Below are 24322 nucleotides of genomic sequence, written 5' to 3'. Positions count from 1 at the left end.
GTGATAATTATGTAGGAAAAATAATCTTGCCAAATAATGAATTCATCCTAGGATGTGTAGACAATAATCTGCTTGAATATTTTTATATTTCACCTCCTCCCCACCTTTCCCGGAAGCAAAGTTTAAATGCGGAGAGTTCAGAGTTGATGCTGGACGTTCAGACTCCTAAGTGGGGAGAGAGTGTGGACGTCCACTCGAAAGTGCATCCAAACAGCAGGAACCCATGATTTTGTTCCAGAACTCAGCAGGCATTGGCTCCTAAAAATCAAGTTATTACTATTTTCTCACCCAGGGGGCGAGTCCCATTCATTTCAGCCGGTCCTCAGGCCTCTGCCTGCCCTTGGAAGTGCAGTGGAGGAGGAACTTTTTGGAAGGATTTGGCCGATGGATCGGCCACCCCTCCCCTCCCCTGCCCAGGCCAGGCTCCCAGGATGTCTCACCTGAGTGAGTTTGCATCACAGCACCTGGAGTTGCCTGTAAGTGGCATCCTGGGCTGATGCAGCTCGCCCAGAGGAGGGGAGAGCAGAGCGGGAGGGGGGGCGCACGTGAGCCTGGGGTCTGTCCCTGACGCAGGCAGAAGTATTTCTTTCTCCTTCCCCCTCTCCAGATGCTTTGAGTTGAATTCTGAGGTTTTTCTGCTCATCTCTTGTCCGAAGGCAGATTTCATTCTGAGGCTTTGGACACGATATGGCCAAGGAGCCCTCCCTGCCCCCCTCCCCGCCACACACACACCTACCCTCACCTGATGATAATTTTCTTCTCTTGCTGCAAAACTGGTTGGCTTGCAACCCACGGAGAGCAGCTTCCCTTGGCTTTGGGGGCGTGCTGGCCCCTGGCCACGTTTACAGGAAGATGTGTCCAGACCCTGCCGCCAGCCTAAGAGGAGGAATCGGCTCCCTCCCTCCGGTGGGCCCTCCAGCCGGGCTGCGGGAAGAGTCCCGAAAGGTTTGATGTGGGGATGGGGTGGTGGGCAGTGGGGAGTAGATGGTTGACTTTGTTTCTTTATTTGTGCCATTGTTTGGACAATATTAAAGCTGCATGTAAAAGGGGAAATTAGTATATGATGTAGGCGAAAAGTGAAATCATAGTAACATATGTTTTAGTATTATTAACTTTTTTCTGTACAAATATTAGCGCTAACTGTTTAAATATGTATGAATGCCAGAAATTTGTTGGTTCATGCGGTAGGATAAAAAAAAAAAAAAGACTTTTCTTTAAAAATAGTTCCGCTTTTAAAACCTGCCTCTGGGTTTCTGTTTCTCCTCATGTGTGCGTGTCTGCGTGTGCTAGTCTGAGACGGACTTTGCCGCAGCTCGGAGTTGGAGCTGCCCTTCTTATGAGGGTTGTTGGAATTTCTCGGCCTAGTGGAACCGTGCTGTGCTTCACCGTGGGGTTTGCCTTTGTAGAAAACTGGTGACAGCTGGGATTGAAATTCAGTGTGAATCCTGTGATAGGCCACAGGTATGTGTTACGGTGGAGGAGTCAGCCAACAGTAGTTTGTGTTTTAACTCTCTTGTTGCCTCTTTTAAGTGACCTCCTCTTCTTTTGGAAAAAAAAAAAAAAGAATGTTCTCTGCTAGTATCATAACCAGGTCCAAACCAACTCGTTGGCGTGATTCACCCTGGTGACAACTCATGTGCAACTGGTAGTCTTGACCACATTCCGTCCGTCTCCCTGTCTCCCTGTCGTTCGGTCTGCACACACCTGCGCGGCCGGCAGTGGCCAGGTGGGGAAGGCTCTCCCTAGATCCCTCCACCCTGACCCAGCCCACATTCTCCCTCCATCTACCCCCACCTTGCTTTTCCTCCTCTTCCTCAACCAAACCCCTGCTATGGGGAACTGGTTAAAAACACTGCTTGAAAAAACTCTTTCCATTTCTTAGAGATTTTTAACAACTTGGGATTTTGTTCACTATGTACCATAAACAGTGACTGGCTCTGTGCAATTGTCTCCATGACCTGTCCTGTCTTTTACTACCCTGAACCATGTGTTTGTCAAAATTGTTTCTGGATGGATTCACAGGGAGGACTAGCTGGGGGCCAGAATCCAAATTGCCTCGAGTGGAGTCTTAAAAACCAGCCTTAACCTGGGGTTAAGGAGATAAGTTGAGGCCCGTGTCTTTTATGAAAAAGAAAAGTAAGTTAAGAGCAAGAAATAGTGTTTGCACAGTGCGGTGACATTTAGTTGTGCTCTTATGGGTCCTTCCTTATAAAAAATAAAGGACCCTCCAGCCATGGACTGTTGAGGAAGATCCCTGCCATGGCCCAGTTGAGTCTCCGAAGAGGTGGGCATGAGCTGCTGGGGTGGGGGCCACGGAGGTGGCCCTGTGGCTAGTTAGCATCTGCCTGAATCTAGTCCTCCCCTTGGATCTGCCTTTGTTCTACTTGTGTGTCCAGACAACCTCACTTCATTCAGGTTGGTCAGGCTTTGGGCAGGTGAGTGCTTTGCTGTATGTGTGTGTTTCTCTGCGTTATCTGGGGGTGCCTTGAATAAAATCAAACTTCATTACATACTGATTCTGGAACAAAACAGTTGCAAAAACAAAACAAAAGAGCTGGCAAAGTTACTAGGCCATCCTGCTATTTCTATTCCGGGTTCCCTAACAATGACTCAGGCGTCAGAGGTGATGCTGCAGTATAAAACATTATTTTGTATAAGTAATTTATTAACTGTCTTTCTAAAAGTATGCTGCTTTTAAGATGCACTATGACTTTGGATTTAATCCTTGTATTGCTTTCCCAAGGAAGTAAAAAAAAAAAAAAAAAAAAAAGGCTAGTGATTAGAATGCCAACTGCCACTTCTCCTTAAAAAGGAGGCCAGGGACCAGCTCTAGGACTTGCACGAGAGAACTGCCAGAAATCAGGTGGGCACAATGTGAAGTTCGAAGCTATGATCGGGAGGTCTAGGGGCGCCTGGCTGGCTCAGTCGATAAGGCAAGCGACTCTTGATCTTGGGGTAAAGTTCCAGCCCCACATTGGGTGTAGAGATGACTTTTTAAAAATCTTAAAAAAAAAAAAAAAGGCCTAAACCTACAATTACTCTTTTAATACTTAATGATGCCATTAAGGAAGAAGAAACAAACAAAGGCGTATAAATTATAAGCCTTTTAAGAAATCCCAGAGCCCTGTCCCTCTGGGCTGCTCTGCATCCTGTGGAGTAGCACAGCACCTCTCAAAGTGGGTAAAGTCTGCAAGGTTACTCGGCTACAAAAGACCTACCCGGCTGGGTCTCTACATTATACCCCATTTAAACTAGCAGCTGCCTAACAAATGACTTCACACTGCTCCCCTTCTGCTTCTAGTTTTGGAGGAGTCGCAGACCTGAAAGGGAGCAGGAATCAAGTCTTGTCTTCAAATCACTGTAAATAGACTGAGGGGCAGAATTTTTTTTGTTGTTGTTTAAGAATAAAGCTGTTCACTCTATCCTAGGTTAATATTCCTTCCCCAAATTGAGGATCTTGTTGTAGGCACAGTTAATGGCGAGTCAGGCCACGGTGCAGTACCCTGTGTGGAGTTGGTATTCGTGCGGGAGGTCCGTGTGCATGGAGGCCATCTGGATGTTCTCAGTACCGCCCGAGCCGGCTCCTGACCCGAGCGTCAAAGACTGATGCTGTAGACTAGATGACATCTGTACACAGATAGTGTGTGCGGATCGTATTTGTACATAGAAAGGACCTATGGTGGCAGATTGAGGATAAATTATTCGGCTGACGGTGCAAAAACATTTCTTGCAAAGAAAAGGAAGTGTATAGTATTTTCCTACACTCCACCCGGGGAGATAATATTTATATCAAATGAGTATCAGTGCATTTTAATGGTAATAGGAAAATGATGCTGCCGTTCTGTGAAGACTACCCCTTGGGTGCAGAGGCCCACTTTGTAGCTTTGATTTAATGTTGTGACGTGGTGCATGCATCTCACTACCAAGCAATGGATAAACAACTCTGACTTTCACTTCATTCCAGTTTCTTGACCTCAGATAAAACAGTGGCCCTCCTTAGAAGCAGAAGGGCACCAAGACCATTCAGTCAGTGCCAAGCGTTCCTGGGGGGGCTGACCGGACACGTATATGAGGAAGGAGGGAAGGGATTTGGGACAAAGAGGGTTTTTCCTACCGATGATGCTAAGTCTCCTACCCAAATATGCCTGCGGGCAGACGGGTGACCTCCCCTGGGTCCTAGCAATGCCGCTGGCGTGTGTGAAGGCCGGGATGCCCATTCACGCTCGGACGTGAAAGACCTGCCACCTCTGGTGAGTGCACCTGGGAGCTCCGGGTGCTGGTTAGACACGGTGAGCCGCTTGAGGCAAGCACCACCTCTGCTTGTGAGGCCAGAAGGGCCTGGGAGGATTTGTTCCAGAACCAGTCTGATGCAAGCGCACCTCTAATATATGCCTTACAAACTCCAGAGGCCATATTCAAAACAGGGTCTTCTCAGTGTATGCAAGGGGCTGCAGCCCCTCTCTTCTTCCTCCCCAGGTCGAACCATACGGACAGTTTCACACATATCTACCTGTATAACCCTCTGTACCTCTCATAACTGCTCAACGACTGTAACAGGTTACATCAGGTGTTTTTCTACATACTTTTTACACAGATTCTATGCGATTAATGTAACTTAATTCGATGCATCGTTTTATTGTACTAGTTCTTAGGCTTGTCTTTTTTTTTCTAAGTGATTGTGGTTTTTTGTTGTGGTTTTTATTGTAAAAATGAAATGGCTGTTGATGCTTATTCTCTGTAACTAAGAATTTTTACCATTTTGGGGGAAAAAAAGCATTGCTATGAACTAATGAATTGAAACTTCATTTACTCATTGTAAATACACTATTGTGCAAAAAAGAATTTTCACTCAATTGAATTGCTAGTGTTAACTGAATTTTGTCTAGACACCATTTCTGTTGATGAAATAAAGACATATCATTATGCATTGTAAGTTGGTTTTCCCTGCCTCTGCTCCCTGTGTTACGGATCACGGGACTGGAGGCCATAGGAAATCTCTTCTCCCAGAGAGGCCATGGGTCTTCCTCTAGCATGGACCCTTAACTGCTGCCTGATTAATCTGATGAGAGACCTAAAAAATGGGATAATGCTAGTGTAACTCCTCAGCTCTGAATTAAAAAAAAAAAAATTCCCAATGCCTGGGAAAGCAGATAAAAGGCATTAAACGCAATTTCCTGGCTTCGATGTGCCATAGCCACACAAAACATCAGCTGGTGAAGGGCAGCTGGTGAAGGGTATTGTTTCATACAAAGACATGTGGATCTACAGTTACCGCAAAATAACAGGTCTAATTGAAAACCGAAAGCTAGGAGTGCCCAGATGGCTCAGTCAGGAGAGCATGTGACTCTGATCTCAGGGTGGTGAGTTTGAGCCCCATGTTGGGGGCAGATTTAACTGACTGACTAAATGAATAAATAAAACAGAAAGCTAACTAAAAGTAACCAGAGAGCAAGGGGCACTAAACCAACACCAAGATACGATGATCAGCAGGGCAGGGAGTTTAGAATTGTGGTTAAGGGAGTAACATTAAACTAGGAAACTGTATATGATCATTTGAGTCCTGGAGTGCAATGTAAAGGGAAAGCAAGATACCGAATGGCTGGTAGGCTAGACGACCATGAGGAGAGCTGGACATGGGTGGTCAATAATAAATTCTCATGCTGTCTGAAGAGCACAGTGCTGCTGAGATCTGAGCTTCAGGAAGTGCCTGGCCTCACCCCATCCACCAGATGGGGAAACTAATTCCACACCCTGGGCACCCTACTGAGTCAAGGAGGGCTTCCAGGGAGCATATAATGGGGTTAGCAACTGTTAGCAAAACCACACCATCATAACGTTTTAGGCGTGAGAGGTCAAGTATAGTCCTTTGCCTAAAGACACGAAGCTATTCAATCCCTTCTGGGAAAAGCAGGTGGGTCTTAGTTCCAAAAAATTTTATTAAGAAAACCTGGTGATTTAAGGGCGCCTGGGTGGTGCAGTTGGTTAGACATCAAACTCGATTTCAGCTCAAGTCATGATCTCATGGGTCACGGGATCAAGGCCCCGTGTTGGGCTCCGCACTTAGCTCCAAGTCTGCTTGGGTTTTTCTCTCTCCCTCTCTCTCTGCTCCCCCCTCCACCATGCGCATGCGCTTTCTCTCTCTCTCTGAAATCTTTTTAAAGGGGGGGGGGGAGAGAAGGAAAAAAGAAAGGAAAGAAGGAAGGAAAAGATAGGATAGAAGGAAAGAACAGGAAGGAAGGAAGGAAGGAAGGAAGGAAGGAAGGAAGGAAGGAAGGAAAGGAAAGGAAGGAAGGGAAGGAAGGAAGGGGGGGAAGGGAGGAAGGGGGGGAAGGGAGGAAGGGAGGCCAGAAAGCCAGCCTGGTCATTTGGAACTGATGGTCATTTGCTCTTCGGCCTTGACATTTGCACCTGTGGTGGGAATGACCATGATAGTTTGAAATAGAATAAAGCCATTGTGTTCTGCAGAACAGGAGCATTCAAACACCGCCCACCCCAGATGGTCAGCAGCCACTTTCCTTTGTGCACCTTTGGAGGGATTCATATCTACTTTCAGGGTACAATGAGGATTCTCAGATTGGCTACTGCTATACCAGTTCCCTCCAACAGTTTTGGGATTTAGAAATAACTAGGCTTTAGGCAGCCCCGGTGGCACAGCGGTTTGGCACCACCTGCAGCCTGGGGTGTGATCCTGGAGACCCGGGACTGAGTCCCACATCGGGCTCCCTGCATGGAGCCTGCTTCTCCCTATGCCTGTGTCTCTGCTTCTCTCTCTCTCTCTCTCTATGAATAAATAAATAAAATCTTTAAAAAAAGAAAAAAAAGAACTAGGCTTTCGAGCTGTTCTAGAATTTTTCACTCTTCTCCAACCCATCACCCCCACCCCTCAATTATGATGCACGAACTAGACTGTAGTTGATGTTTAACATCAACTGGCAATAGTGCCCAGAGTCGAACGGGTTTCTAATTCTCCCCCTTGAGCACTGTCAATTTCCAGGGAGATGGAAAAAGCTATTCATCCCACATACCATTACTCAAGTGCCTTTCCTTTCACTTTGATACAAGAACCATGATACCTTCTATCCTCACACCTCTGGCTCCTTCAGATCCCCACATACACCTGCCACTGGCCTGCTCAGTCAGCCAGAAAGAGGCATTACTGGTTCTTCATGGCTAGCTTTTCCTCTTCCCCCTTGAAGACAGGTGCATCCCTGAGGCAGTGAGCCTCATCCTAAAGCAAAAGATGGAATCCATCAGAGACACACCAGCATTTACTAGAAGCATCACCTTTTACACTCCTTTAACGTTTATTTATAACTTCTATTTGTTAATGACCCTGTAAAGGCTTCTGGGGGTAAAGGAAATTTAAAGGAAAAAAAAAACCCCCGCTCCCATACAGGTTTCTGAAAGAGTCTCTCATAATAAACCTATTGACAGCACACAACAGAACACCAGTGAATAAGGAAGAGCCTAGAGACTTGAAAGTGAAAGGTAATATATTGTCTTTGGCATCTATGCATAAACATACATTCATTCATCCAACGCTGTGCTGCATGCTGGGCATCCAAGATTTAAAATGCACAGGCCTTATCCTTATAGTTCCACAGGCTAGCTGGACAGACAGATGTGCAAATAAATCATTGCCCAGGGGCTGCTGATTGTTATGGACGAGAGGCAGCACGGCTTCACAGCTTCCTGGAAGGGGTCTGCACCTTGGAGCAGCTGGGACTGGGTTTGAATTCAGCTGCACAGCAGACACTTCAGCTGTGCGATCCTTAGCTGTGGGGTAAGTTACTTCGTCTCTTTGAGCCTTCGCTGATCTATAAAACGGGGATGAACAATAACTTTACACAGCTGTACAAGATAGAGAGAATGAGTCCTCATCAAGCACATGGAATATGGTGGGCCCCTTAAGGGCACACACACACTTGGACTTGGCCCCAACATCGTTTTCATCCACCTGGTCTTCACCGGCTCTTCTAGCAACTCACTGTGGAACAGATCATGCCTCTTCATATCTCCACACCTCATTTCCACCTCTGCAAAGTGTGGGGACAGAGAGGACTCAGTAGCCATTGGGGCTAGAAGCACAGAGCAGCCCCATCCAATGCTGGGCTCCCTTCTGCAGCATCCCAGGCAGTTACCCAGTGTATCAGGGTCCTCCAGAGAGACAGAGCCAATAGGAGATCGATCAATCGATCCATCTATTCAATGGTTCCAGCTGCTGCTGTGCCACTGCAGAGCAGGAGTGCTCTCTGCAGTGAGCAGGGCAACAAGTCCCACCAGGCTGCTCGGTGGGGCAAGGATAGCCATTTCTTAATCCTTCTCCCCTCAGAGTGGCAGGAGCTCTTCCCCTGAGATTTTTTTCTCCTGGTGTGCACTTCCTCCCTGTCTCATCCTGCCTGAGAGCAGACCTGCCCCCCAGTGGTGAGGCCAGGTGCAACCAGACATTGATCCCAGCCCCATCAGGGAAAGGTCTCCTGTGGGCCCTGTACACACCCATCACCTGGTGGGTGTCCCTGTGGAGAGAATGGTTCCTGCAGTTCTTGCAATTTGAGCTAACAAAAATGCAACTTTTCTCCTGAAGATGCCGGCTGCTCCTGGGTCCATTTTTCTAGCCCCACGCATGGATTATTTTTTCATAATAGATGAAAGTTCTAGAAGCATGTTCTGAAAGAAATAGGAAACAAGACAAAGCAAAATAGATCCAAAGGGCTTGTAAAATCAGTCCTGCCCACCCAACTGGGACTCTGTGTATGTCACAAATACCAGGGATCCAATCAAAACCTGCTGAAGACAATTCTCCCTAGGTTGACCTCTGGGTCAACCTAGGGAGATTCCCTAAAAGATCCAAATCCCATTTGCCATCTTCTTATCCTTTTTTTTTTTTTTTAAGATTTTATTTATTTATTCATGAGAGAAAGAGGCAGAGACACAGACAGAGGGAGAAGCAGGCTCCATACAGGGAGCCCGATGTGGGACTCGATCCCAGATCTCCAGAATCATGCCCTGGGCCGAAGGCAGATGCTACACTGCTGAGCCACCCAGGGATCCCGCCATCTTATCCTTCTCCCATTGTTTTTTATTGTTTTTTGTCCAAAATCCAGGTCTGAAACTGTAAGCCAACCTTTTCAAAGCTCCATTTTTGCTCAACAACTCAGCCAGCCCTCTTCCCCAGGCTCATCTGGCCAGAATGAAAGTCTGCTTTCCGTGCCCAGCCAAGTCTGACCTCAAAGAACTAACTTTGATAGGAACTTATCTAGCAATCAACGAATTTGGACTTGAAGAAATAGTGGGGTTTGAGTGACAGCAAGGGAAGTGTCTCAGAGCATAAAATCATGGCTCCTCTAGGTGGCTTTTATGGTCTTCTAGAATAGTATGCATTTCTCTTGCAGAACAGTTCCAAGGGAGACATCGTAAGTGGCAAAGCAACTGTGGTCCTAACCAGAAGTCATGTCACTCTGAACATCAACTGCCAAAATCAGAATGCATCTGACCGAATCCTAAAAGTTCTACAATCCAGGGCCTAATACAGTGTAAAAAAGCAGGTTATAGTCAATATATTCACAGTAATGATTACAATCCTTCCTGCTGCACTGATTTCTAATTAAAGGTCCCTCTGTTGGCAAGAAGCATGATGTGTCATCCACAGAGCCCTGGGGTTGATAGTTGGGGCCTCAATCCCCAAGTCATCTTACCATTTGGGGAGTGAAGTGGCCCATCGACCCTGTAAGAGACTTAGGGGGAAAGTGACCATAAGTAGGAAAGCTCTGTGTCCAAAGACATTATTTGTAATTCCTAGAAACATAAAAAACAGGGAAGAAAGAGAAGAAAAAAGATAGGGGGTCTGTCATCTTCATCATCTTTTCTCCAGGCTTAAAAAAAAAATGGCTGGCCTCACCCAAAAGATAATCTGAAAGATTTTTAAATATCTGCCTCAACTAAACACTTTGGTCTCTCCCTCAATTCTCTGCCGATACAAAGATTCCTCTCACATGGAAGGAGGTATAAGAAAGGGAAAATGATTAAAATTGTCTTGCTGACTTCACAAATGTAGGTAAGCAGTAGTAACCACTGGCAAGTTTACTGTAAATAGTGGTTCTCAACCCTGGCTGCACATTGCAATCACCATTGGAGCTTAAAAAATACTAACCTAGGGGTGCCTGGGTGGCTCAGTCAGTTGAGCAGCCAACTCTTGGTTTCAGCTCAGGTTAGGATCTCAGGATCTCAGGGTTGTGGGATTGAGCCTGCATCAAGCAGCTTGCTCTCAGCAGGGAGCCAGCTGGAGATTTTCTCTCCCTACTCCCTCTGCTCCTCTCACCCCTGTTGTGTACAGTGTGCGTGGGTGTGTCTAATAAATAAATAAATCTTTAAAAAAAAAAAAGAAAAAAAGAAATACTAATCCTAAGGGCACCTGAATGGCTCAGTCAGTAGAGCATGTGACTCCTGATTTGGGATGATGAGTTCGAGCCCCACATTGTGGGTAGATTTTATTTAAATATTCTGATCCTGCAGCCCACCCCCAGAGATTTTGGTTTAATTCTAATTGGATGGGTTCTAGGCAAAAAGATTTTTTTAAAGCACCCAGATGACTCTAACTCAGCCAGGGTTGAGAACCCTGCTATAGGTTGGTATGGGGTTCCAAGTAGCCACACATTGATCCTAAACATAGTCTCTGGGTAGATGACTGGTCACTGACAAAAAATGAGTTTCAGTTTGAAAGAAGTATTATGGGAAAAATCTAGATAGGATGATTCCTCCTCAATATATGGTTTTAGTGCATAACAAAGTATCTCTAAACTCACAGGAGATATGAAACTAAGGGAGAGATTCAATCATCACAGATATAATCATTAACAGGAGAAAGCATGTGTGTAGAGCTTAACCAAGTGAGCTCAACTAGGAAGTTCCCCCACTAAACTTGGGGGAGTTTCCTTTTAATAGAAAAAGCTGTTAAGAACAGTGGATAAAGCAAGTGTCATTCTTTTTTCCAGAGTTGAGAAGAGTCCATAGTAAATATCCATTATGTCTTAACAATGGTCAGGAAATGTTTATTACACATTGGCTTTTCAGAAAACAGAATTAAAATCAACGCAATATTGATTTTAGTCTTTGTGAACTATATAGCCAAATATTTGTATATGTCTTTTAAATGCCAGAGCTATTAAAAACAATGGAGCACACCCTCCTTCCTTAATGAGACATGGGCAACTCAAGGTTACAAATGATCTCTCTTCTGATCCATTTTCCACACTATGACAGAAAAGAGCTTTCTAAAATGTAGTTCTGATCCCATCTCTTCTCCACTGCACACTCTCAATGGGTTCTCTATTGTCTTCCCACAAGACCTCCATGGCCCTTCTCCAGCCTTCCCTGTCCATAGCCTTCCTACTTGCTAGTGCTCCAACCACACATAGCTCCCCAAGACAGCACTACTGTGTCACATCTCTCAGCCTTTGTCTGTGCTGCTCTCTGTACTGGGATGGCCTTCTATCATGTGTCCCAGCCCTCTTAGGTCTGAAGAAACTCATCACATCTTTTAAGACTCAATTCAAAAGTATGAAGCTTTTCCCAACCCATCCATAAAGAATTGACCACCCCCTCCTTTGCCCTCCCACCCCTTCTAACATGGCACCTTACATTTGATCACATTTGTATGCTCACCTGTATAACTTTCCCATCTAGACTCTGAGTCCTTTCATGGCATAAACAGCATTTTATCCATTTATAAACCCAGCACTTACAAGACTGAATGATATAAAGTAAGTTTTCAGTAAGCTTATACCATTAATTGAATTTAACTGACTATATTGAATGACTGGATTTAACTGCCCATAAATTAACCTCCCTCACCTCCTCTATCTCTCTCTTAACACACACATATACACACAAGGAAGCAGGAAAAGGAAGGCTAAGAAGTAGCCAGAGTGGAAAACCTCTTGCAATAGTTCTATGTTCAGTCCAGCTGTCTGTCTTTACTTACCATTGATGTTCTGTACCCAGTGGCTGAAGGCAGACGTGAGGGGCTATTTTCCCGGTGCAGAAGGTCCAAGCAAGAGCTGTTCCGAGAATTGGAGCTTCCTGAGTCACTGTGCAACTGTCCCTTTTCAGACAGCAATCTGGACAGAAAGCTGGCCTTGCGACTGCCCGGGTAAGATCTGTCTGTCCAGACCCCACTCTTTCTCACACTGCCATCGCTGTCTCTACAGAAACTGTGCAAATCTGTAAGAGGCTCTCTTGAGGATCGTCGACCCTGGGACTGCTCCCAGGTTCCTACTGCATAGGATAGGTAGTGTTCAGAAGCCATCTCTGTACCTACCCAGGACTGGGACTTTGCATTTTCTAGGCCAGAGGAGAGGTCTGGTTGCTGTCCCGGGTGCTGAATTTGAGTAATGCCATCCCACGGACATGGGCTATGCACATGGAGCTGTCCTCTGTACTGATCCTTCCTGGCCCACTCTTTTTTAACATAGCAAGGGTCTACTTCAACTGGCATGGGCTGTGAGCTTTGCCACGTGGTTTTAGACTTTGGCACACTGACTCGAATGACTTGCTGTTGATTGTTGGCTTGAAGCAGAGAGATTCTTTTAGACAAGGGAGAGCAAATCATACACTCCTGGGCCACTGAATATTTTTTCAAATGGAATGGGGTTCCACTTTCCTCTTCAATGCCTTCATTGCTGGATTTCTCATAAAGTGCCCTCGTGATTTTCCTGATTCCCAGATGAAATATTTCCAGTACATTGAGGAACAAAGAGATGGCTGCAATGCTGTGCATAAAGAGCATGAAAATTGTCTTCTCTGTGGGCCTGGATACAAAGCAATCCACTGCATTAGGGCAAGGCGGTTGAGTGCATTTGTAAAGGGGGTGCATTTGAAACCCATAAAGAATAAATTGGCCTATCATGAACCCTACTTCCATCACAGATCTTGTCAAGATATGTAAGACATAAGTACGCAGCAGACATCCTTTCAAGGGGACTTTGTGGATTCTCTTCTCCTCCTCTAACCTTTTCAGTTCTCTATCTATCCTTTGTTGCTCCTCCAATTCAAGTTCTGGATTCTCCATCTGGACTCGGAGGTGTGACTTTTTCCTCTGTCTCTCCTTCTCAAAGGCCCTAAGTCTATAAAGCGCATGGCCCATATACACCAGAGAAGGAGAAGACACAAAAATGATCTGTAAAACCCAGAACCTGATCAAAGAGATAGGGAAAGCATCATCGTAACAGATATTGTTGCAACCTGGCTGCTGAGTGTTGCAGGCAAATGCTGACTGTTCATCATCCCAGACATCTTCAGCAGCCACACCAAGTACCAGCATTCGGAAAATGAAGAGAATGGTCAGCCAGATTTTCCCCACTATAGTTGAGTGGGAATGAACTTCCTCTAGGATGCCACCCAATAAATTCCAATCCCCCATGGTAAGAGGCTAATGTCTGAAACATACAGAAAACACTGAAGTTATTAGCACTCATGGATATAATGTTCAACAACACAGGCTCATCAACAAAGCAGTTTCTTTTTTCATGTCAGCAAAACTATGAGGGATTTTCCAGCCCTAATATTTAAGGTCCATGCTTGATTGAAATAGGATACTTTAAAGGAATATGTTTTTGGAAAACAAAAAACTAAAGACTGATCCAGTTTCCTGCCTATCCCCTCCTCTCCCACACAAAGTTGACTATCATCCCACCATATGCAATGGCCCTCGTATTTGTACAATGCATTCATCACAAATTTTGATAATTTTTCTACCTATATCAGATGTCCCATTGACCAGACATCCTACATTAACTTTTTTTACATTTTTATTTATTTACTTGACAGAGAGGAAGAGACACAATCAGGGGGAGAGTCAGGCAGAGGGAGAGCGAAAAGCAGGCTCTCCACTGAGCAGGGAGCCCAAAGTGGGGCTCGATCCCAGGACCCTGGGATCATGACCTGAGCTGAAGGCAGACACTTAAACCAACTGAGCCACCCAGGCTCCCCTATCCTATGTGATCTTAACTAAGTCTCAACTTTGCCAGGAAGTTTTTCCTTAACCATCCCAAGTCAGAGAGATTTTTCCCATTCCTGAATACCACTCATCTGGCATTGTATATACCATGAGTTTTGTGATGGTTATGTCTTATGTCCCTCTTCATGGAAAGGTATACTTTCTGCAGACAGAGACACTTTCTATAGCATTTTGTTCTTTACACACAGAAGGTATCATTAAATAATACTGGGATGAAATGTCTTTCCATTTTAAAACTGTTCCTTGGCTTTATCACTGGAATAATCAACAAAAAAATCTAAGTAGATCCTCATTATGTATTGTCCATGGATCCCACTGCAAGTAAGAAAAATCAACCAAATAAGCCCTCTGGGACAGGCACAGGGTAGCAGTAAAGATTAAGCAGTCATAGAAACAGTACCAGACATGTGATTATACCCACAAAGCCACATCTGGAACTGCATGTTTTCATGAAAGCTTTGTTAATTTAGAAGAAAAGTGAATATAAACTGCTTCTCTAGCAAGCTTGGGATCTAGGAAAGAACCAAGTATAGCTGACATGAATAGGTTATTTAGTTTACCCTGAAAAAAAAAAGAATATTTTTAAAGTTCGATGAGATTAAAATACTTAAATAAGTTAAAGGCTTCTAAGATGTGGAAGACTTCCCAATACTAAAAATGTGGAGAAAAAAAAAAAACAGAAAATGTTATTAAGTTAAAACCAATAATGAAAGAATTTTCCCCTTCCACAATTCATTCATTCAATAATATTTACTAAAATCCTACTATCACCTAGACATTGTCCTAGAGCCAAAGAATTCAACAATGAACAAGATATACCTGGTCCAGCTTGCATAGTACTTAGTAAGGACTCTCACTAACATACAAAATAGACAAATACTGAAAAAGAATAGATGAATATCAACTAAAAAACACAAGACAGGGGTGCCTGAGTGGCTCAGTCAGTTGAGTGTCCAACTCTTGGTTTCGGCCCAGGTTATGATCTCAAGGTCATGGGAACAAACCTTAGGTTGGGCTCTGCACTCAGCTGAGAGTCTGCTGAGGATTCTCTTCCTTTTCCTCTCCCTATGCCCCTCCCCTGCTCTTTTGTACACAATGCAAGTGCACTTGCTCTCTCTCTCAAATGAATAAATCCTTTTTAAAAAACAAGAGAAAAAACAAAGAATCATTCCATTTTCCCTACTTATATCCAAAAATAAAATAAATCCCAGGTGGAATATAGTATTAAATGTAAAAAAGTTAACTATGAAAGTATTATAATAAAATATAAAGGACAAATGTTTTATAATTTTGAAGTAGAGGAAATCTTTTTTAAGCACATCAGTGCCAGAAATTACAACTGAAAAATTTTTAGATTTTACCCAACAAAATTGAATGGCAAAAGTGGGGATGTCCAAAGGCATTTGGGTCTCGAGAGTAAAAACAACAAAAGGTACAAACATGGGGATCCCTGGGTGGCTCAGCGGTTTAGCGCCTTGCCTTTGGCCCAGGGTGCGATCCTGGAATCCCGGGATCGAGTCCCACGTCGGGCTCCCGGCATGGAGCCTGCTTCTCCCTCCTCCTGTGTCTCTGCCTCTCTCTCTATGTCTATCATAAATAAATAAATAAATAAATAAATAAATAAATAAATAAATAGATAGATAAATAAATAAATAAATAAATAAATAAATCTTTAAAAAAAGATGTTTAAAAAAAAGATACAAACAGGAGATAAACATTTACAATTTGTGAATAATCACTGAATAGGTAGAGATCATGCAGGGACAAGACAAAGTAAGCCAATGACAGAACGCTGAGAAATAGCATAGGAAAATAAATCTACAAATAAAAATGAAAAATGGACAAAGGGTGGGTGGGGGAACCCTAAGAATAGTGTCACTGAAACCAAAGGACAAAGTTTCAAGGAGAGACACACTGCCAAATACACATATTTCTTTATATAAATTATATGGGGGATATACCATGCTCAGGGATTGGAAAATAGTATTTGTAAACATGTCAATTCTCCCCAAATTAATTGATCCATAGATTCAATGTGAGATTTTTATATCAGAGTAAAATAAAATCCTATAAATGTGTATACATATTTGGTATATGGTATATTTCTATATGAGCATGGAGAAAAAATACAGGGCACACACTATGAAGTTAATATAATTACTGGAGGGGCAGCCCAGGTGGCTCAGCGGATTAGCGCCACCTTCAGCCCAGGGCCTGATCCTGGAGACCTGATCCTGGAGACCTGGGATCGAGTCCCACGTCGGGCTCCCTGCATAGAGCCTGCTTCTCCCTCTGCCAGTGTCTCTGCCACCCCCCTCTCTCTCTCATGAATAAATAAAATCTTTAAAAAAATATATATAGGATACTGGAGGTCTGTAGAAGGTGATGAAGGTATAGGAGCAAGGAGAGGCAAAAGAGAAAAAGAATAAAGACTCTTCTAAGCATGACAGATTTTTATCCAATGTAAATTATTTATGTAAATTTTTACTTGTATATACATACATATGTACACATAATTTTTTAAAATAACATTTACTTAGTAGATAGCTCTTAGAACTTGGGAGGGGTATTAATGAAACATTTTATTCTATGTACTTGTGAATTGTTTGAAATTGAAAAATTAGGAATGTAGTTATATGTTGTACTTGCAAATAAAAAATTAGGTTTTAGATTTTTTTTTTTTTTTTATTCACAGAGACACACACAGAGAGAGGGGCAGAGACACAGGCAGAGGGAGAAGCAGGCTCCATGCAGAGAGCCCAACGTGGGACTCAATCCAGGGTCTCCAGGATCACGCCCTGGGCTGCAGGCGGCGCTAAACTGCTGCGCCACCAGAGCTGCCCTAAAAATTAGATTTTAAAACCTTGGACTTATGCCTCATGAACTGAGGCAGTAATTTACTAAGTTCTATCCTTTCTTAAAGTTTAGGTCCTTTCTCATCATTTCTTTAAAAATTTCTGGACATTATTTTTTTAAAATCACTCATTTAGCACTTACAAAATATCTAGACTTTCTATTTTATTTTTTTTTTAATTTTTATTTATTATTTATGTATTATAGTCACAGAGAGAGAGAGAGGCAGAGACACAGGCAGAGGGAGAAGCAGGCTCCATGCACCGGGAGCCTGATGTGGGATTCGATCCCGGGTCTCCAGGATCGCGCCCTGGGCCAAAGGCAGGCGCCAAACCGCTGCGCCACCCAGGGATCCCTAGACTTTCTATTTTATATAAAAACCCTGAAATGGGAAAGCTAACTCATTTCATTAACTTATTCTCTAGTTGGCAGTCCTAAACTATTTAATGCTTTTTTCTTTTTAAAGATTCATCCATTCATGAGAGACAGAGACAGAGAAGCAGAGACACAGGCAGGGGAGCCTAATGTTGGACTCGATTTCCAGGACCCTGGGATCAGGACCTGAGCCAAAGGCAGACACTCAACCACTGAGCCACCCAGGTGCCCCAATATTTAATCCTTTTTATTGCCACTATCTCTTTAAAACTTGGTAATCATTACCTTTACATAGCAAGTAAAAGAAAACTAGGTCAACATGAAAAATAAAACTACAATCATGCATATTGGCACGCAAGAGCAAAATCCTTCAGACAAATATTCCCATGTTTCCTAAACATAACTTTTTACCAATAATGACTATAGGTCCTAGAAATATTCTTGAATTTTATTATCAAATACTAATTTAGCATCTCCCATGTAAAAACTGGTGCCCCTTTCCTGAATTTTAGTTCAGATCTTATCTTTCTATCCCCACAGGGATTTCCCATATTTCTCATAAACAAGTAAGTCCACATATTTACCACTTACCTCATGGGTGGTCAAAAAAATAACTGGGATCAAAGAACCTTAAAGTTGGACCATGAGTGACCAATTAGTGAACAGCTGCTGTTGGTTGCAGATATAAAGACTCTGATCAGCTGTGTGTGGGCCAGAATCCAGAATGAGCACAGTAATTTTGATCAATACAGTCTAACCTACTTCTCCCTGGAGGTCAAAATGTCCTTTGGGGGCTTTGCAATTCTCTTGTAATATTTTCTCCTAATTGACACCATGCCTGAGCCTCTCCTGGTGTATCATATTTAGAAACAAAAAGTGAGACAAATGAGAATTTTCCTTTTTTATTTGTGGATGATTACAGTGATTTGAGTTTTGGGTGCATTTCTTCCAACTGATTGCTCTGGGAATGCATGTAACAGATCAATGGGACATGTCCAATTTCATTCAACAGCTGCCTGGGGTGAGTCTTGCCTTGTCAAATGTGAACAAGTAACAATGGAATGACAAACCCAAAGTGTTCTTGCAAATCATGCTAGGATGAAAGTAGAAACATCACAAAAAGAGATCAATAGACCAGAGAGGGAGCCGGCTACACGTCTGTGGATTGTTCTAGCAATATTCCGTTAGGTTGAAACAGACAGCTGAGGAATTTTTTTTTTCAGTACATAATCTGAAAGCCTCAGAGAGCTATGACAGATTTTTGTGGAAAAAGCATTTGAATTCCAGAGAGGTCAAATGACTTGCCCAATGCAGGGCAGAGACTATGTCTCCTAACCCGCGGTCTTGTAATATCTACATCAGTCACATCTCAAATACACAGTCTTACTGCTATCTTAGAGGGGTTGAAGCAAGGGTATCACTAGAATCCAGTGATGATACCAAATGACAGCTCCTGTGCATTTTTTTTTTTAAGTAAACTCCACATCCAACATGGAGCCCAACATGGGACTCGAACTCATGACCCTGAGATCAAGATCTGAACTGAGATCAAGAGTTTGTTGCTTGGGGCGCCTGGGTGCCTCAGTTGACGGAGCATCTGACTCTTGACTTTGGTTCAAGTCATGATTTCAGCATCATGGGACTGAGCCTTGAGTCAGGCTCCATGCTCAGCGTGAAGTCTGCTGAAGACTCTCTTCCTCTCCTTCTCTCTCTGTCCCATTGCCGCCACCCCCCTAATAAATAAATATTTTAAAATTTTTTGGAAAGTATATAAATTAATGATAGTTCCTAAGTATCATCTAACTATTCTATTTTCATATATTTAGTCTTAAAGAATAATAAAAGCTAAACAAGTGAGGTTAAATTTCCACTATCTGGCACACTAGCCTGAAGAACAAATTGTCAGAATTAACTAGAAGCAAAAACACATAATGTATTAATATGTGTATTTTTATGGCATTGAGCACACTGTTCCAGAAAGCCCTTGACATTTAATTCCAAAATTCACCTGAAGAGTAATGAATGTAATACCTTTAAAGCATCTCGTCAAATATTAAAATCATACATTATGCATAGAATAATCCAGAAGGGTACACAAGAAACTCCTTTTTTTTTTTTTTTTTTTTTTTTTTTTTAAGAAACTCCTAATATTAGTTGCCTCAACAGAAGGTAACTGAGTGGCTGGGGAAGAGGTAAGATGAATCTTTACACTGAATCCTCTGAACAGCAAATGTATCACCTAATTCAAGAAAATGTTTAAACTAGGCAGTGAAGTAAAAATAAACACAACTATATATCAATTTGTTTTTTTTAAAAAGTCTCCTGCAGATGTATCAATCTGATCACTTCCTTCTTGAAGACTTTTTATTTTTATTTTAAAGACTTTATTTACTTATTCATGAGAGACTGAGAGGCACAGACATAGGCAGAAGCAGGCTCCATGCAGGGGGCCCGACGTAGGACTCGATCCCAGGTCTCCAGGATCACACCCTGGGCCAAAGGCGGCGCTAAACCACTGAGCCACCCAGGCTGCCCTCTTGAGGACTTTTCAGCAAGCGGGTATCTTTAAGGCAGAGGCACACAGTGGACAACTCTCCCATAATCTCACAATAGTTTAAAATGGCCTAGTGAGGTTAAATAATCCTGCCCTGCTGCTGGAAGTTCTACCCACTGCCTCATCCCTGACCAGCCCTAAGGCTCAGCAGGAATTAGCACACTAAAGGAGGAGAACCACTGCCAGAGAGAACAAGGTTGTGTGTGTTTTTCCCCAAGTTCCTCCTTTATCCTTCACCAAGTTATGTTGAATCTGTGTAGTCACTGGCAGGCCCAAGACACACTCAGAGAAACAGAAGGGAACAGAAAGTTTAGAGAGAATAAATGTCCCAGGATGGAGGAAGATGCACATGGAGTTGAGAGTTCCACTAGTTATCGCCTCTGTGCTAGTCAGTGGTACAGATACTTAATGAGTCCCCACATTCACCGCGGGGGGATGACATAAATTCCCTAGAGGCAGAAGAGGTTGTTGGTTTCCCATAAGCAGCTGTAAAACATTAGGACTGGGAAAGACAACATAATACCAATGAAGGGAAAGTACGAGTAATATAGGATAGAAGCTGCAGAAGAAGAAAGCTCATTTGTGCCAAGTCCCTCGTCTGTTACTCAGATTCAGAGGAAATAAGAGATTCCCAAGAGAAAATGTAAGAAATGATAGGAACTGGGTTAACCCATCAGGTTCCAAGCAGAGAATTTGGTGTTTTTCAGATAAGTTATCATCCCCTGCCCTCCCCCCAAAAAAATGCCAATTACAGAAAAACAGAACTGCAAAATAAAAAATGAAAACACTGTAGCAGCATAACCTAAAGTCAATTGTTGTTAGGAATTTCAATTTATAAAACGGTAAAAACAGGCAGTCTGGATAAAGCCAGCCAGGATGGAGAGCTCCAGACTTATCTATTGAACATCCCTACTTCCCCCAATCCAAAGACTTGCCAGAGGGATTAATTTTGAAATCTTGTTTTAAAAATCCCTCCACTGGGGTGCCTGGATGGCCCAGTGGGCTGTGTCTGCCTTCAGCTTGGGTCATAATCCTGAGGTCCTGGGTTCAAGCCCCACAGCAGGCTCCCTACTCAGCAGGCTCCCTGCTTCTCCCTCTCTAGATCTGCCTCTGCCTCTCCTCCCGCCATATTCGCACACTCTGATAAAATCAAATCTTAAAAAAAAAAAAAATGCAGCGTTGACTCTCATATTTAGGAGACATCACTGCTTAATAAACAGTACTTTTCTCTTACCACCTTCAGCCAGTTGCCTCTCCCAGTACCAGGATGTATGCTCATGAACCTAATTTAATCTATTACTTTGGTTACCAATTATATACCCTTACAAATTTATTTTATAGGTATGCTTGCACATGTATAAAATGACGTGTACAAAGTGATTCATTTGCAGAAGATAGGAAATGCCAGCATGTCCATCTACAGGGAATTGGTTAAATAACTATGATAAATTCACACAATGGTATATTTCCAGCTGTCCAAAAGAATAAGGAAACATACTGATATGGAACATTCTCCAGTGTATTGTATTGAAATTGTTTCACATTTCAGTGAAATGAAAATAGCAAGCTACATAACTCTTTTCTTTTTGTAAGAAAATGGAGGCAATAAGAAATGAAAATGCGTAAGGTAGTAGTAAAAAATATGCACAAGGAATTAATATGAGATTACCCTAATAGGGTGGACAAAGAAAAAGACAGAAGCAAGTCTCAGAATGATACATTTTATAACTTCTTTTTTTTTCTTAGGATTTTATCTATTTATCCATGAGAGACATAGAGAGAGGCAGAGACAATAGGCAGAGGGAGAAGCAGATCCCTGTGAGGAGCCCAATGCAGGACTCGACCCCAGGACCCTAGGATCAGGACCTGAGCCAAAGGCAGACATTCAACCAATGAGCCACCCAGGTGCCCCCATTTTATATCTTCTTAATTTTTAAACCAAGCTAATGTATTACCTACACAAAAATTTCGATTAAATTTCAAAATAATTTACCCACAAAGCTGAATTTGTGCCTTTCACAACTCTTCTCTGCCTTGGCGTCCTTCAAGGACCAGATCATACAGCATTTCCTCTATGTTGCCCCAATTTGTTGCCTGTAACACCAGTATATCACTTCTCACAGTTAACTTGGGTGTTTGTCTTCCCAGAAGCTGAACTCCTTCAGAGGAAGAATTTTTCATTTTCATCACCAGCACCTATCACAATGTCAGGACTTAGGCACCTCAATATGTATTTAATTTTTAAAGTATACCTCAGTGCATTGAATCAAATCAATCATAACCATTGGATCATGGCACACTGCCATTATTCTTTCATGTAGATCTTTTTGAAAATATATTTTTAATACTATAGTGAACATCCATGAACCCACACCAAACTGAGTAGAACACTGACACCATTTTCTAGATGCTTCTTCCCTAACCCTTCATTTGCCTTCCTCAATTTAGACATAGAGCTTACAGCCTTCACAAAAATTAACTCAAAATGGATCACAGACAATACAGTTGTCACCATCTTGTCTGAAAGTTACATCAATTTTCCTGTCTTCTGCCATCATTTAGGCCACAGAGTCTAGACAGTCTTGACATCCCCAGAACATCATACTGGGCCACATTATGCTGAATGGATCTGATGAGAAAGAGGTATTAAGTATGGTAGATGCTTTAGTAATAAGACATGCAAGCCACAGGACGGGATATAAACCCCCATCAAAATGAAGGGGCCTGCCACCTCAGTGGAGTTTCTGGAGGTCCATCCCTTGCCAAGTGAAAAGATATGTTGCTGTCCTTTGCACTAAAATAATTGCAAAAACAAAATCCATAATGCTTGATAAGCCTTTATGAATTCCAGAGGCCATTTGATGTGTTACACTACCCCCACTTAACTATTAAGCTGTAAGGCTGTCAGTTTCCACTAGGGAACAAAGAGAAGGCTCTGTAGCAAGGTCAGGCTATAATACAAAAGCAATGCAAGATCCCAGCAAATCAGATGAGACTCAAAGAGACTACAGCTAATAAATATGTTGCATGAAGTCTCTGATAACCCTCAGTAAAAGAAATCAGAGTGGATACCTCCAGTGTTTTATAGCACAGCTGTGTACCCTGTTAGAAACTAAATGTCTGACCCTGGGTAATCAAGGGACCAGGTGACCCAAACTGCCTAGAATTAACCGGGTTTTATCTGACCCACCCAACCATAAAGTTGAGCACAAAAAGCAGCATTCATCAATAAGAAGATATGTTATATAAATAAGCAGGCTGAAGCAGATCTGAAAGATACAAGTTGCATAAGCAGGTAATTCAGACTGTAATATATAATACTGTACCTCTCTTCTCACTCAACACCTATGGCTTCATGTACAGCCCCTTATAACCAGTTATCTGAGAAGAAAAAGATTTGGGCCTGGCTTCCAGGTGTTTCTGTATTACATGCTAGCACAAGCCAGATGTCGAGTGCTCTATTACAATCCCAATCAGGACAGAATGAAAAAGGGAAATTCGGGGAGCCCCGGTGGCTCAGCGGTTTTAGTGCCGCCTTCAGCCCAGGGTGTGATCCTGGAGACCCGGGATCGAGTCCCACATCAGGCTCCCTGCATGGAGCCTGCTTCTCCCTCTGCCTGTGTTTCTGCCTCTCTCTCCTGTGTCTCTCATGAATAAATAAATAAAATCTTTAAAAAAAGAAAGAAAGAAAAAGGGAAATTCTCCCCAAGGATGGGGGTAGGAGGAGGCATAGAACTTTATATATATATTTGTCTCCTTCACTCAGAGAGAGGGCCAAAACTAGAATCTATTCAAGGACAGTAGTTAACAACATAGCTAGAAGGTTAGACTTGAAGAGAACATAATTGGATATATGACAAAGTCTAGGAAAGCAGCAACATGAATGCATTCCTAACATCATACACAAAGAGTGAAGACTGTGTCCCATGTGAATATTCACAAAAAGCATCTGCTTATTGAACAGAATCTCAACAATGAGGTGGACAAGATAATGCATTCTGGAAATGAGTCTCTTTCCCTTGCAAACCCAGTGCTTAGTGTAAAAATGGCCATATGGCAAGAAAGCTTTGTATGAGCTCAACAGTATGGACTTCCCCTTACCACAGCTCTTTTGGGTACATCCACTGTGTAAGTCTTAACCTATCAACCACGAAGTCAAAGTTGAGTCCAAATATGGACTAGCCAACTACTGAGAGCAGGTGTATTACATCACACTGACTCTGTCCAAGGAACAGGAAGCAATCATATTCTTAGAATGGCATTATGGAATACCTATTCACCACTACTGTATTCCACACATTTTCTATTGAAGAAACTCATTTCACAGCAAAATAGTCTCAGCAAATGGGCTTATGCTCATCTTTCACAATCTCATCAGAAAACAGAAAAAAAGAACACCTTCCAATGCATTTGTATGAAGCCAGCATAACCTGAACACCAAAATCTGACAAGACATTAAGAAAAATTTTAAGATCAATCTCATGCCAAAAAAAAAAATATCACAGAAAATCCTAAATAGCAAACCA

At 42.7% G+C, this 24322-nt stretch overlaps 1 protein-coding gene across 2 annotated transcripts in view; it reads right to left on the bottom strand.

The window, feature by feature from the left end:
- The window catches only part of GJA10 (gap junction protein alpha 10), a 34961-nt gene that overhangs the window by 6303 nt on the left and 4336 nt on the right, over positions 1–24322 (bottom strand). The window contains exons 2-3 of one of the 2 annotated variants that reach the window (XM_026002880.2): positions 11981–13433; positions 7281–8667 (exon numbers count right to left, since the gene is read on the bottom strand). In XM_026002880.2, the coding sequence (XP_025858665.2) occupies positions 8629–8667; positions 11981–13417 (1476 nt within the window). In that variant the 5' untranslated portion in view covers positions 13418–13433 and the 3' untranslated portion in view covers positions 7281–8628. Of the gene's footprint in view, positions 1–7280; positions 8668–11980; positions 13434–24322 lie in introns of those variants that run through there. The other variant, XM_072737386.1, reaches the window with a different exon arrangement.

This window comes from Vulpes vulpes, chromosome 1 (genome assembly GCF_048418805.1).
Source record: "Vulpes vulpes isolate BD-2025 chromosome 1, VulVul3, whole genome shotgun sequence".
NCBI classification, from domain to species: domain Eukaryota; kingdom Metazoa; phylum Chordata; class Mammalia; order Carnivora; family Canidae; genus Vulpes; species Vulpes vulpes.
Note: the sequence above shows the minus strand (reverse complement) of the source record. Positions and strands in the feature narration are given on the sequence as shown.